Raw genomic sequence first — 14,671 nt, 5'->3', positions numbered from 1 at the left:
GGCTCCTGAATCATGACATTTAATAGGAAAAATGTGTTGCACAAAAAAGAAACCTTAAGGTTAAGCAGGCAATCAAGTCCACAGTAGGAACGTTTGAGTCCCAAATGGCATCCTGTTCCGTATATAGTGCACTACTTGAAAGCAGTCCACTATATAGGGAATAGGGTGCCATTTGGGTAAAAAGCAACAGGAAGCTGAGTCATTGTCATAATGTAGAACAGGAAGTCAACACTGAGGGTGAGCATGAGTCATTCTGTCAATCATGAACAAACTTTAGGGGGTTCAAAACCTTGAGTCAGGACGTATAGTGGCAGTCTCACAGCCTTTGGAAGTGCCACATCACTAATTTAAGTGACAGGGGACTAACATACTAACTCTGACAACCCATTGCTGTGCAGAGGCACTGTGCAACCAAAGGCTTTTAGCAGGGTTACCATTAAGGGCAATACTTAATAAAACTCATTCCTCAACTCCTAAAACTCATTCCTCAGTTTTAAGACGCTGCAAATGGACAATTGTTGTGAACAGTCACTGGTATGCTAAGTATTTAGGCAGGTGGTTAAAAGCTACAGGCACATCCCTAGTTTTAAACTTCCTCCAAGATCGCAACAATTAGGCCATAGAAAGTGATTTCCTCCAATGACAGGAAAATAAATAAAATCAGGCAAAGTGCCACTAGGAAAACACTTTCAGGTTAATTACAAAATAGATCAAGTGGAAACAAATATGCACAGAAAAGGATCAGATGGTTGAAATGGTTCAGTGTCAATATATGAAGACCGGTAGTGGAACACCACTTAAGCTAGGTCATCCAAAAACTGTGCTGCCCATTGCTTTGTGCTGTAGTTCTACATTTTCCCTTCATTGTATATTCCTAATCAAAGTGTTACATTCTCCAGACTACAGTTTGTCTAAACTTTTGAAACGGGCTGCACTTATTTTACGAAGGATTGTGTGACAACTATCAACAGTGGCAAACATGTTTTGTTCATTAAATATGTTAAAATGTCCTAGCTCTGTCTAGAGACAATTGAGGTGATGGTGGTGCATATCAGGACAGGCCAAGGAGAGATGTGAGAAATGTATTTCCCATAGCATCTACACAATTAACTCTCTGGTGGTCCAGATGAATTGTTTAATGACAACTTTTACTCAGTGTCAAAAGCCGTCGTGTCCATAGTACCACAAACAAAACAAATGTAATATTATACAGGAGCAAATGCATGTGTTGAATAAAGTGCTATTTTTTTTAACCTTTATTTAACCAGGCAAGTCAGTTAACACATTCTTATTTTCAATGACGGCCTGGGAACAGTGGGTTCCCAGGCCGTGATTGTGAATGGATTGGGGGGGGGGGGTTAACTGAATTACACCCACATTTGTCTGAACTGTCTCATCATTCTTAACTCCATTAAAGTGTTATGTTTTAGCTCCAAAGGAAGAGAAATGTCACTAGACTATCCAATTCAGTATCCCCTCTTAATCAATAGTTTGGCACAAAATCTAATTCCCACCCGAGGCACTAACATGACATGATCTATATGGCACCGCTTTCTTTGTCAAGACATATTGATGGCAACACCGCACACAATGACATCTTGTTAAAAATGAACAGAAGCCTATGTAAAATTGTCACAATTACAACATTTTGTGGCATAGACAAAACCCTTAAATTATAAATGATTTTTCTTGGTTAAAATGAGATCAATTCTGTGTATGCCATCACACACAGTGCTATGCTGGTAGTTGGTGCACAGGGTGCTGCATCTGTGTAGTCTAACCACATCATGGACAGACAGGGAGAGGGGTCTCTGAATGGGTTTGGTCCCAGGGACTAGTGAGCACAGGCTCATTCATTAGAGCACACTGTAGAAAAACGTAGAAAGGAAAATAACTTTCTTATTGGAAAAGTGCAGGTCCCTCCTTGTTTCTCTACATGTTCTTCTGTTTGGTGCCTAATGAACCAGATATTCCTCTGGAGAACTGTGTTGTTTAAAACTTCTAATTAAGAACCAAGTAAATAAGTATTAGCATCTGAGGGAGTGGTCCCCATTATCCCAAAGAGGTCCACAAACACTGACATACACAAGTTATACAAAAAAAGCTGTTGAACAATCCTATCATACATGAGAAGAAACTGTACAGACCAACATGGCCTTTTCTTCCCCAGTGCGTGTGTATGCACATGTGAGAACCAGAAGGTACTTAGTGGGTTGTCAATTGGCATCAGGCTGCAAGTGTGTGTTGTTCTTTTCATATTGGCACATCTGTGTATCTCCAATGTTGTATTTTGTGTGTGTGTGTGTGTGTGTGTGTATGTTTGGTACCCTGGTGTATATCTATATCATGGTGCGTAACTTGTGGACCTCCTCACGCTCTGCTCTTATAGGAATGCACTGGGGTTGGCTCTTGGATCCTTCTGGTTCCTGTAACGTGCAGCCAGCCACACACCCAAGATCTGAAACAGAACAACATTCATGAGAAGTGTGTATGTGTGTGTGTGTCTGTATATGGTGATAGTGTTCACCTATACTGTATGGGCCCCGATTCAGACCAAGGAAATGTACGTCTTTCTTACACACTTCTCCGTAGTTTGTATTCAGATTTACCTTATGCAGCTGTGTAATGGGCTTTACAGGCGTGGGCCCTTGCGCCTGCTGAATATATTTAATTAAACCGCTGAAAACCCTCCCACTTGCTGGCCAAAAGATTTCCCCATGGAGTTTGCAGTACATTTATCTAAAGCCATCCCTTTAAATATGGATTACCTTTAATTAGAATTTGACAGATTCACTAAAATAAATGGAGAGAACAATTCAGAATATTAGGGCTCAATGAAAGAAAGCCATGTAAATATACACGCGTCTCCTTTTCAGCACCAATTGGTAAAAAAAAAGAAGCTCTGATCTATACAATTTAGCGTTAGGATAGTATTTATGAATAATAAAAAGCTGGTTTAGAGAGCCTTTACACACAAAATACATTTATGAATCAAATATAGTGGTTTGATTCATCCTGAAAGTTGACATATTCAATCGTTCGATCCATGAAATATTGGAAGGGGAGTAAAGTGTCCAATAGGAGTTGAACAGTAGTCCTATAAATCTACCCTAATAATCATGCAACTGTGGTGACAAAATCCAGTCATTGGGAACAGGGCTCCAGGTTTAACCTGCTACGTGTGGTCTGAGTTCCATAATGACTCAAATAGACTACATGTCCCAAATTATTGCACAACTTGTAATACAGTAGCCTAATATGATCCACTAATGCTAGTGATCCTCATGAACAAACTAACAATGTCATGGAATTATGTAAGGAATCCAACACTAAAGTCAGTGACAATTATAAAATGTGGGTATAACTGGTGACTACTGAAAGTGGCTAACACAATACAAAAAAATATATATTATAATAACATAAAAAATCATTCTGAAAAGTCTGGCCTTATAATTAAAACATTGTCGAAATCATAAATCAACTCTATAGGTTTGGCGCTATACTGTCATTTGCGCATGGCAGAAGCCTTTTGCTTGAGCCTCCAAATTTCATCCCAGGTTACTGTATAAAACCAACATTTCATAACTTCACTGTGGAAAAGGTAATATGTTGATATGATTCAGTTTGCTGCCATATATCTGGTTTCACATTTGTCTCCAGTGATCATAAGATAAAATAGATCTCAAACAATTGTAATTTATATTTACAATCCCCTTATCCAAATTGCTTACTCATTTGCCTAGCTTTTATCAATCTCTTGTCAATTTGTAAATTACAGTGCATGGAGAATGGTGTTAGTTCTTCCGGGAAAAAATAAAGATGTTGTTGCTCAACCTTATTAATCACGTGTAAAGGTGGTGGAATTATGAGGGGAATTAAGTCAAGGTCAGAATTCAGTGTGACATCAAGTAATTTCTTAAATCTCCACCCAAACGAATAGCCGGTGAATAGTATGCTATTCTCGTGCTTAAGTTCAAGGTCAGAATACGCATGGAGGAAAAAGTGCATAAAAAAGAGAATTACAAACCATTTACGTGTTTAACTCAGGTCAGAATTCCCCCTTTGTGCATTTAGGGATGAGTGTGAGTGTTGTGATGCGTGTATTTTAGCTCTTATATGTATAGTCAGGAGCAGTTTCCTGACCTCTGTGAAGCTGAAGAAGAGTCCTACTGCACCCAGGATTTTCAGAGCCTCTGCAGCGTGCTGCAGCATCAAGTCCCCACAGGTGAAACAGATCCTGTCATGTTTACAGGGCTACACAGAGAGGGAGCGAGAAAGTCTTCAACGAGACAACAATCACATAAAGAGAGGAAGTCCAAACATACGACTGCATCTGCATAAAGAGTAAAAGGCCGACCATAAGATTACGGTCTACTGCGAACCTGTTTTTTTTCTTTCTTTCTACCTATAATAGGAAGTCCAGTGCTGGTTTTGTTTTTGATCTGTAATGGTTAAGACAGGTTGGGAAAGCTGTTGAGGGCAGAGAGTAACCAGACTGGCTTAAACCACATGCAGAGAACCACATCCAGAGAGAAAGGCCTTAAAGGCTGAGCACAGAGAGCAAACTGGTGTGTCTCCCTCACCGCATTGCAGAGTGTCACGTCCTCGTTGAACTGCTCTTTGCTCTGGTTGTTGTTCAGCAGCCCACAGCAGTTCAACTTGTTCTCCACGCCCAGCCGTGTGTCGTTGCTCATCAATGCCCAGGTAGCACTCAACAGCTTCACCTGGGTTGGAGACCAAACACACACAGGTGAGGACAGTGACAGGAGTGCTGCAGAATGGCAATGACTGCAACACACAAGGCAAATCAAATGTATTTGTCACATACACATGGTTAGCAGATGTTAATGAAACGCTTGTGCTTCTAGTTCCGACCATGCAGTAATATCTAACAAGTAATATAACTTAACAATTTCACAACAACTACCGTATACACACACAAGTGTAAAGGAATGAATACGAATATGTACATAAAAATATATAAATGAGTGATGGCCGAACGGCATAGGCAAGATGTAGTAGATGGTATAGAGTACAGTATAGACACATGAGATGAGTAATGTGGGGTATGTAAACATAATACAAAGTGGCTAGTGATAAATTGATTACATACATTTTTCCATTATTAAAGTGGCTGGAGTTGAGTCAGTATGTTGGCAGAAGCCACTCAATGTTAGTGATGGCTGTTTAACAGTCTGTTGGCCTTGAGATAGAAGACGTTTTTCAGTCTCTCGGTCCCAGATTTGATGCACCTGTACAGACCTCGCCTTCTGGATGATAGCAGGGTAAACAGGCAGTGGCTCAGGTGGTTGTTGTCCTTGATGATATTTTTGGCCTTCCTGTGACATCGGGTGGTGTAGGTGTCCTGGAGGGCAGGTAGTTTGCTCCCGGTGATGCATTGTGCAGACCTCACTACCCTCTGGAGAGCCTTACGGTTGTGGGCGGAGCAGCTGCCGTACCAGGCGGTGATATTGCCGACAGGATGCTCTCGATTGTGCATCTGTAAAAGTTTGTGAGTGTTTTTGGTGACAAGCCGAATTTCTTCAGCCTCCTGAGGTTGAAGAGGCGCTGCTGCGCCTTCTTCACCACGCTGTCTGTGTGGGTGGACCATTTCACTTTGTCCGTAATGTATACGCCGAGGAACTTAAAACTCTCCAGCCTCTCCACTACTGTCCCATCAATGTAGATAGGGGCTGCTCCCTCTGCTGTTTCCTGAAGTCCATGATAATCTCCTTTGTTTTGTTGACATTGAGTGAGAGGTTACTTTCCTGACACCACACTCGAGGGCCCTCACCTCCTCCCTGTAGGCCGTCTCGTCGTTGTTGGTAATCAAGCATACCACTGTAGTGTCATCTGCAACCTTGATGATTGAGTTGGAGGCGTGCATGGCCACGCAGTCGTGGGTGAACAGGGAGTACAGGAGAGGGCCGAGAACGCACCCTTGTGGGGACCCAGTGTTGAGGATCAGCGGGGTGGAGATGTTACCTATCCTTACCATCTGTGGGCGGCCCGTCAGGAAGTCCAGGGCCCTCACCTCCTCCCTGTAGGCCGTCTCGTCGTTGTTGGTAATCAAGCATACCACTGTAGTGTCATCTGCAACCTTGATGATTGAGTTGGAGGCGTGCATGGCCACGCAGTCGTGGGTGAACAGGGAGTACAGGAGAGGGCCGAGAACGCACCCTTGTGGGGACCCAGTGTTGAGGATCAGCGGGGTGGAGATGTTACCTATCCTTACCATCTGGGGGCGGCCCGTCAGGAAGTCCAGGACCCAGTTGCACAGGGCGGGGTCGAGATCCAGGGTCTCAAGCTAAATGACAACTCTGGAGGGTACTATGGTGTTAAATGCTGAGCTGTAATCGATGAACAGCATTCTTACATAGGTATTCCTCTTGTCCAGATGGGTTAGGGCATTGTACAGTGTGATGGCGATTGCGTCATCTGTGGACCTATTGGGGCGGTAAGCAAATTGGAGTGGGTCTAGGGTGTCAGGTAGGGTGGGGGTGATATGGTCCTTGACTAGTCTCTCAAAGCACTTCATGATGACGGAAGTGAGTGCTACAGGACGGTAGTCATTTAGCTCAGTTACCTTAGCTTTCTTGGGAACAGGAACAATGGTGGCCCTCTTGAAGCATGTGGGGACAGCAGACTGGGATAAGGATTGATTGAATATGTCTGTAAACACACCAGCCAGCTGTTCTGCGCATGCTCTGAGGACGCGGCCGGGGATGCCGTCTAGGCCTGCAGCCTTGCGAGGGTCAACACGTTTAAATGTTTTACTCACGTTGGCTACAGTGAAGGAGAGCCCACAGGTTTTGGTAGCGGGCCGTGTCAGGGGCACTGTGTTGTCCTCAAAGCGAGAAAAAAGGTTGTTTAGTCTGTCTGGGAGCAAGGCATCGTGATCCTCGAGATACCTCTCGTGTCTGAGCTGTTGAATTGCGACTCCACTTTGTCTCTGTACTGACGCTTAGCTTGTTTGATTGCCTTGCGGAGGGAATAGCTACACTGTTTGTATTCGGTCATGATTCCGGTCACCTTTCCTCGATTAAAAGCAGTGGTTCGCGCGTTCAGTTCAATCCGGTTTCTAGTTTGGGAATGTTTTAATAGACGCTGTGGGTACAACATCACTGATGCACTTGTTAATAAACTCGCACCCCGAATCAGCGTATTCGTCAATGTTGTTGTTCAACCGGAATGCGGAACATATCCCAGTCCACATGATCAAAGCAACCTTGAAGCGTGGTATCCGATTGGTCGGACCAGCGTTGAACAGACCTGAGCGCGGGTGCTTCCTGTTTTAGTTTCTGTCTTTTGGCTGGGAGCAACAAAATGGAGTCGTGGTCAGCTTTTCCAACGGGAGGGCGGGGGAGGGCCTTATATGTGTCACGGGAATGTTAGAATAACTGTGGTCTAGGGTTTTGCCAGCCCTGATTGTGAGGAATTCTAAGTCAGGTGAACAAAAGGACTTGAGTTCCTGTATGTTGTTATGATCACACCACGTCTCGTTAATCATTAGGCATACACCCCCGCCCTTCTTCTTACCAGAGAGATACGCGATGCGTGAAGAAACCAGATGGCTGTACCGACTCAGAGTGTCTCGAGTGAGCCATGTTTCCGTGAAACAAAGAATGTTACAGTCTCGGATGTCTCTCTGGAATGCTACCCTGGCTCGGATTTCGTCTACCTTGTTGTCAAGAGACTGGACATTGGCGAGTAGTATGCTCGGGAGCGGTGCGTGATGTGCCCGTATACGGAGCCTGACCAGAAGACCGCTCCGTCTGCCCCTTCTACGGCGCCGTTGTCTTGGGTCGCCGGCTGGGATCCGATCCATTGTCCTGGGTGGTAGGCCAAACAGAGGATCCGCTTTGGGAAAGTCGTATTACTGGTCGTAATGTTGGTGAGTTGACGTATATCCAATTGTTCCACCCGACTGTATGTAATAAAACCTAAGATTACCTGGGGTAACAAATGTAAGAAATAACACATTTAAAAAAGACTACATAGTTTCCTAGGAACGCGCCGGAAGTAGGCAAGGGACAACCACACGTCCATATATAGAGAGCAGTGTGCAATAAGAAAGACAGAGAGCGATGGGACATAAGATAGAAAACAGGAGCTGGAAGCGGTCAAACGAGATTGCGCACGCACGCACACACCTACCTGCTGTCCCTTGTTAATAGCCAGGCAGGAGCAGGACACACCAAACTGGAAAAGAAACACCAGGAACAGAATGACCATGTACTGAGAGAGGAGCAGTCAAGGAACCAGACCAACATTCAAAGGCTGCACACACAGACTGAGAGAATACATTTTTACTACTGACCCATATTCAGTCAAGTAAAACAAAACTCGCACAGTGACTCATACCAAAGACTGTTGGAACATTATAGACCAACTCTGCCTGCCCATACTGGTATGAATAGGGCCGACAGTGAAGATCTCCTTAATTGTATTGTTTTATTGTAAAGTGTGTTGCGATTGTAAACGCCCTTTATATAAAGGATACAAAGAAGAGCATGACTTGGTGGTGGTTGAGGGCTCCAATGAGACCCACGATGGAGATAAGCAGTAGGAAGACGCCCACAGCGATGACCCCGCCGATGATGTGGATGCTGGACACGATGCCGAAGCCTTTCCCCCACGCTGCAACGCCAATCAGCAACAGACCAACCAACTGGGGTTAAAGAGAGAGAAACGAAGTGAGGGGAGAATGAGACAAACACTGACACATTACACACTAGAGAATAACATGAGTAACCGGGATCCCGGGACTGTCCCGGGAACACTTACAATCTTTACATAGTGGTGCAGCCAAGCCGACAAGGCAGTGCAGCACCCATTATTTGAGGAGAACCCTGGTATAGTGACCATATCTTGCTTTTAAACACTTTAAAATGGGCACTTATAATATTTTCAGTATTTCCCAGGACCCATAGGATAAATATGAATTATTCCCGGTATTGTAATTTGCTTGATTTTTGGGAAAATATGAATCCCTAATACACACAGACATGGGCAAAGAAACAGACACTGACTATTGCCCTTTATGCACGCACACTTTTGTCCATCTTGGTGTCTATGAACTACAAGTAAACCTTTATTAGTGACAACCAGGTTATACCAGAAAAAAAAGAAAATTGGCCTAGCTAATCTAATTATGTACCTTGAACACAGAGACTATTGGTTGCTATTTTAAAATGGTTGTCCCCAAAACAGTCAGGGGGTATATACCTTCTAGGTACGAGACAAGACCTTATTGTGAATGTGTGCTTGGCTAACATTTATTTTTTCCACAAGACCTTCACATGTCTATGATCTAATTGTGTCAAGTCGTATGCAACAGATTTGATACATGAGATTTTGTTGTTAATGTTATTAGGATCCCAATTAGCTGATACCAATGGCGAAAGCTAGCCTTACTAGGGATTGACACATGATGAAAAAGACATTACAGACAAAATACTTTACAATTTACATACATTTAAAAACATTAACATAGTTTCCATGTGCATCTATCAGTTACACATACATGTCAGTACAAACACACAAAAGGTATGTCACATGGAGAAGAAGCATTGTGAGGTGTTGCTTTATTTGGTTTTTAAAACCAGGTTTGCTGTTCACTTGCGGTATATGAGATGGAAGGAAGTTCCATGCAATCTTGGCTCTGTATAATATTGTATGTTTATTTGAATTTGTTCTGGACCTGTGGCCTTTGAAAATATCCCTGGTGGCATGTCTGGTGAGGTACGGTAAGTGTGTCAGTGCTATGTGTAAATTGACTATGTAAACCATTTAGATTTTCCAACACAGGATATCTGATTGAACACTTGTCAAGATGTGCAACAATATAATTAATCTTATATCAATGTGTTCCCTGTGCAGTAGCAATGCAATGACACTTATTATTATGGTCATTAAAAGGGCACAATAACAGTTAGCTATGTATGATGACTGGAGTTTCAACCCTCAAATGACTCGTACATACAGATAATTTCTAGTTATGGCTGTGGTTGACATTACAGAGATAATGCTGTTGTCTATGTGTACTATCACGAGATCTGTGACATAGCTAGCTACCCGTCACCTGTCAACAGAATCAGCTATGTCATCTGACAAACGTAAAGTATAGAGTTAGCTAGAGCATATCTGATGCCCTCTGAATGGGTACAAATACAATCAAATGTTAATTAGCGTACAGTAGCTAGCTACCCTTCCATCATGTTTATACCCGACACACATACAATTCAACCTCTAACGGGTAATCAAGTCAATCGTCCGAAATGATTTGTCACGTTACTGCCTGTTGTAAGCGCCACACATCCTTGTGTAATCATTTTCAATATCTTGTGAAATCATATGTTAGCTCGCTAGCGTTAGCTGGTTAACGTTACTCCTTCAGAAATCATAGATACATGTTAGTAGCTAACTTGTTGATAGTGACACCATTTGCAGATGACAGTAAATTGGAGTCCATTGTTTGCTTCTAGCTAAATCTCAGTGAAACAATAGTGGACATTGATCCTAGTTAGCTCTGTGCTAGTACTGCTGCTACCACTGTTAGCATCATCATTCTTCTGCTAACGTTAGCTGGAAACATTAGCAACAGCCATTTAGCGACACTTACCATGTACACCACGTTGAGAGAACAAAGAGCATTTTTAGAACACGTAAATCCTCCACAAACCATCTTGAAGATATTATATCTAACTTTGCCAACTACAAGGAATATTTCCCACTATTTTGTCTACTTTCACGAAACCGAAGCACCGCTCACTCTTTCAACAGTACAACCCTCTATCCTGTCTCTGTCAATATCAGTGGGCGTGGTGAGAGATGCTCTCACTTGTCTGTCATTGGTTTAGATATTACAACGATTGTATATTTCAACCAATCATCATGGTCGAGACCATCTACTACAAATAAATGATCAAATATTGCAAATATACCCATACATATGTCAACACATATGCTTTTGGATTTATAATTATAATTTTTTGTATTTTACATTTCTTTTTACTTTTACCCATTTGTACTTTTACCCATTTTCTTGTGGTATCCAATTGGTAGTTACAGTCTTGTCTCATTGCTGCAACTCCCGTACGGACTCGGGAAAGGCGAAGGTCGAGAGCCATGCGTCCTCCGAAACACAACCCAACCAAGCCGCACTGCTTCTTGACACGATGCCCACTTAACCCGGAAGCCAGTTGCACCAATGTGTCGGAGGAAACACTGTGCACCTGGCAACCATGTCAGCGTGCACTGCACCCGGCCCGCCACAGGAGTCGCTAGTGCGCAATGGGACAAGGACATCCCTGCCGGCCAAACCCTCCCCTAACCCGGATTAGCTGGGCCAATTGTGCGCCGCCCCATGTGTTTTCCGGTCGCATCCGGCTGCGACAGAGTCTGGACTCGAACACAGCTACAGCTACCTTAGACCACTGCGCAACGTCTTTTTTTCCTAACCATATTTGGAATTATTGTAAATTATTATCCGGCTGTACACTTATGACAGCTAATATTGTTGCAAAGCTCAAGTCGGTTTACACAGGTCAACCATGCGATAACTGACTCCAGTATCCCTACACATTGCCCTCAGACGAACCATCAAACAGGCAAAGCGTCAATACAGGACTAAGATTGAATCCTATTACACCGGCTCTGACGCTCGTCGGATGTGGCAGGGCTTGCAAACTATTATGGACTACAATGGGAAACCCATCCGTGAGCTGCCCAGTGACGAGAGCCTACCAGACAAGCCTTTTATGCTCGCTTCGAGGCAAGCAACAGTGAAGCATGCACGAGAGCACCAGCTGTTCCTGGACGACTGTGTGATCACGCTCTCCGTAGCTGATGTGAGCAAGACCTTTAAATAGGTCAAAGCCGCGGGGCCATTTGGATTACCAGGACGTGTGCTCAAAGCATGCACGGACCAACTGGTTTTCAACCTCTCCCTGATCGAGTCTGTAATACCTGCATGTTTCAAACATAGTCCCCGTACCCAAGAAAGCAAAGGTAACCTTCCTAAATCATTACCGCCCTGTAGCACTCACGTCGGTAGCCATGAAGTGCTTTGAAAGGCTGGTCATGGCTCACATCAACACCATCATGCTGGAAACCCTAGACCCACTCCAATTCACATACCGCCCCAACAGATCCACAGATGACGCAATCCCAATCGCATTCCACACTGCCTTTTCCCACCTGGACAAAAAAAACACCTATGTGGGAATGCTGTTCATTGACTACAGCTCAGCGTTCAACAACATAGTGCCCACAAAGCTGATCAATAAGCTAAGGACCCTGGGACTAAACACCTCCCTCTGCAACTGGATCATGGAATTCATGACGGGGCACACCAGGTGGTAAGGGTATGCAACAACACATCAGGGGTGCGTGCTCGGTTCCCTCCTGTACTCCCTGTTCACCCACGCCTGGGTGACCAAGCACGAATCGAACACCCTCATTAAGTTTGCTGTAAGCCTGATCACCGACAATGATGAGACAGTCTATAGAGACGAGGTCAGAGACCTGGCAGTGTGGTGCCAGGACAACAACCTCTCCCTCAATGTGGGTAAGACAAGAGTAGCTGATCGTGAACTATAGAAAAAAAGACTGCTGAACAGGCCCCCATTAACAACGACAGGGCTGTAGTGAGAGCGGGTCGAGAGTTTCAAGTTCCTTGGTGTCCACATCACCAACAAACTATCATGGTCCAAACACACCAAGACAGTTGTGGAGGGCACGACAACACCTTTGCCCCTCAGGAGTCTGAAAATATTTGGCTTGGGTCCGCAATGGCGTTGCCGAACACCCGCCCTTCTAATTTCCTTAATTTTGTAACTAGAGTCAAATACTTTCTGTGGCGCATATCAGAGTCGAATACATTCTATAGGCAACCTAAATGAATAATTAATGTATGTGTGTTATATTAAACATAGAGGAGAGAGTAACATTTCAGAACATCTACAGTCGAATAGGACATGGGAGGGATGACGAATTTTGCAAAATGATTTATTTATAGACTAATACACTTGAAACAAATAGCCAAACCGACTTGACATTACTAGTGAAATCTCAACTAGCAAGCAAGTCGCAGCAACGAGAATTGAGCGAGGTGGTGAGTGGGGTTACTTTTAATTTGATTTTTTAATTCATCTTATTTTGTAAATATTTTCCTAACTCAATTTTTTGAATTGCATTGTTGGTTAAGGGCTTGTAAGTAAGCATTTCACGTAAGGTCTACTACACCTGTTGTATTCGGAGCATGTGACAATTTTCTTTGATTTGGACATTATAAATATGGTACTGGAACTGACTGACCATGGATATAGTATGCTTACTTACTTTCTCGTCTTCTTCTTATATCTTATTTATCGTGTGTTTTTGTTCAACGTTATGTTATTTTTAGTATTAGAGCTGGCAAGAAAGGCATTTCATTGTACTTGTGCATGTGACATTAAAACTTGAAACATATCATATGATATGCCATATACTTCACATGTATAGTAACATAGCCACCACACACAATCTCTTCATATGGTGTCATATATTTTCCGAGGACAAAACAAACTCATCATCATTAATGCGGTGCTTTAAAACAAGGAAGTAGACATTGTAAGGCACAAACGGAGATATTTCAACATGCAACAGGAAATTTGCTGAAATTAATAACATATATTTTTTATTAATGATGTAGGCTACAGACAGACGTTCTCAAGCTAAATGCAAAGTTTCGATTAGCCTTGCTTGAAGTGTTTGGAGAAGCGCGCTCAATTGGATAACGAATGACAATCTCGCGCCTGTAATCTCCGGAAACAGGTGTCAAAATGAACAGCAGTAACAAGTTATCGCTTTGCAATATGATTCGGGCCGAGATACGGCGGCATGAAACTGTACAGAACAACTTTGCCAAAGTTTTCAATCAGTTGGAGAGGGTCGACGACCAACAGCTTGGCTCTGGTTTAAAAGTTTACCTTCACAGCATCCAAGGTAAGCAATGCAATAGGCCGAGCCCCAGGGCATGCTATTGGCTCCCATCGACCTACTTTATCACGCAAAAATCGTGGGTGCATTTACATTGACATTAAATTATAGCCTACCTTTAACGAAAATTAACCCATTTAAAACTTAATTTTAAAGTGCTGGCAGCTTGATATGGCATTGCATCTGTTCCTTTAGCCTTGCTCAAATGATTCAGTTACACAATAATTGGTTGTCAGCCTTTTTTAGACTGTGTGCAGGGTGGTGTCTAGCTAGCTCATATCATGACTCCAATTCCATTGTATTACATTGGGTCATTGGACGTCCCCTTTAGCCTTGTGAGGGAAATGCCCGACGCTGCCAAAATGCTGGATCTAAACTAAAATATGCTTGCGATACAGTTTTGGAAACATTTGGAACTTGACTTTTCATATGAATTATAAATACAGAAGATACACTTACTGTAAACAGTTTATCAAAGTTGCACCTGGCTGTGTTTTGAGTAACACGTGTTTGCAACCAGAAATATGGAATGGTCCAATGGAAATGCCAGCGCAAGGTGAGAAGATGTGTCATATCTCGGCAGGAGACTGTTATAGCCAGATGCAACTTTGCTCAACTGCATATAGTAAGTGTATCGTTTGTATTTGAAAGATTCGTTCTCACTGGTATGAAAGTTAAGTTCCAAATA

The 14,671-nt window shown here is 43.1% G+C and overlaps 2 protein-coding genes across 3 annotated transcripts in view; one reads left to right on the top strand and one right to left on the bottom strand.

The window, feature by feature from the left end:
• Window positions 1–3: 3 nt before the first annotated feature.
• On the bottom strand, window positions 4–10,824 carry LOC118400365 (tetraspanin-31-like). Its single transcript, XM_035797161.2, has 6 exons — window positions 10,625–10,824; window positions 8,504–8,671; window positions 8,158–8,238; window positions 4,584–4,724; window positions 4,144–4,254; window positions 4–2,458 (listed from the first exon to the last, which is right to left on the bottom strand). The coding sequence occupies exons 1-6, from the start codon at window positions 10,685–10,687 to the stop codon at window positions 2,384–2,386; spliced, it is 639 nt and encodes a 212-aa protein (XP_035653054.1). The 5' UTR covers window positions 10,688–10,824; the 3' UTR covers window positions 4–2,383.
• A 2,793-nt stretch (window positions 10,825–13,617) lies between these two features.
• Window positions 13,618–14,671, top strand: part of LOC118400362 (arf-GAP with GTPase, ANK repeat and PH domain-containing protein 2-like) — a 42,585-nt gene continuing 41,531 nt past the window's right edge. For both annotated transcript variants that reach the window (XM_035797159.2, XM_052473657.1), the window contains exon 1: window positions 13,618–13,989. In XM_035797159.2, coding sequence (XP_035653052.1) covers window positions 13,827–13,989 — 163 coding nt within the window. In that variant the 5' untranslated portion in view covers window positions 13,618–13,826. The remainder of the gene's footprint in view (window positions 13,990–14,671) is intronic.

This window comes from Oncorhynchus keta, chromosome 21 (genome assembly GCF_023373465.1).
Source record: "Oncorhynchus keta strain PuntledgeMale-10-30-2019 chromosome 21, Oket_V2, whole genome shotgun sequence".
NCBI lineage: Eukaryota > Metazoa > Chordata > Actinopteri > Salmoniformes > Salmonidae > Oncorhynchus > Oncorhynchus keta.
This window is presented reverse-complemented; position numbering and strand designations above follow the sequence as displayed.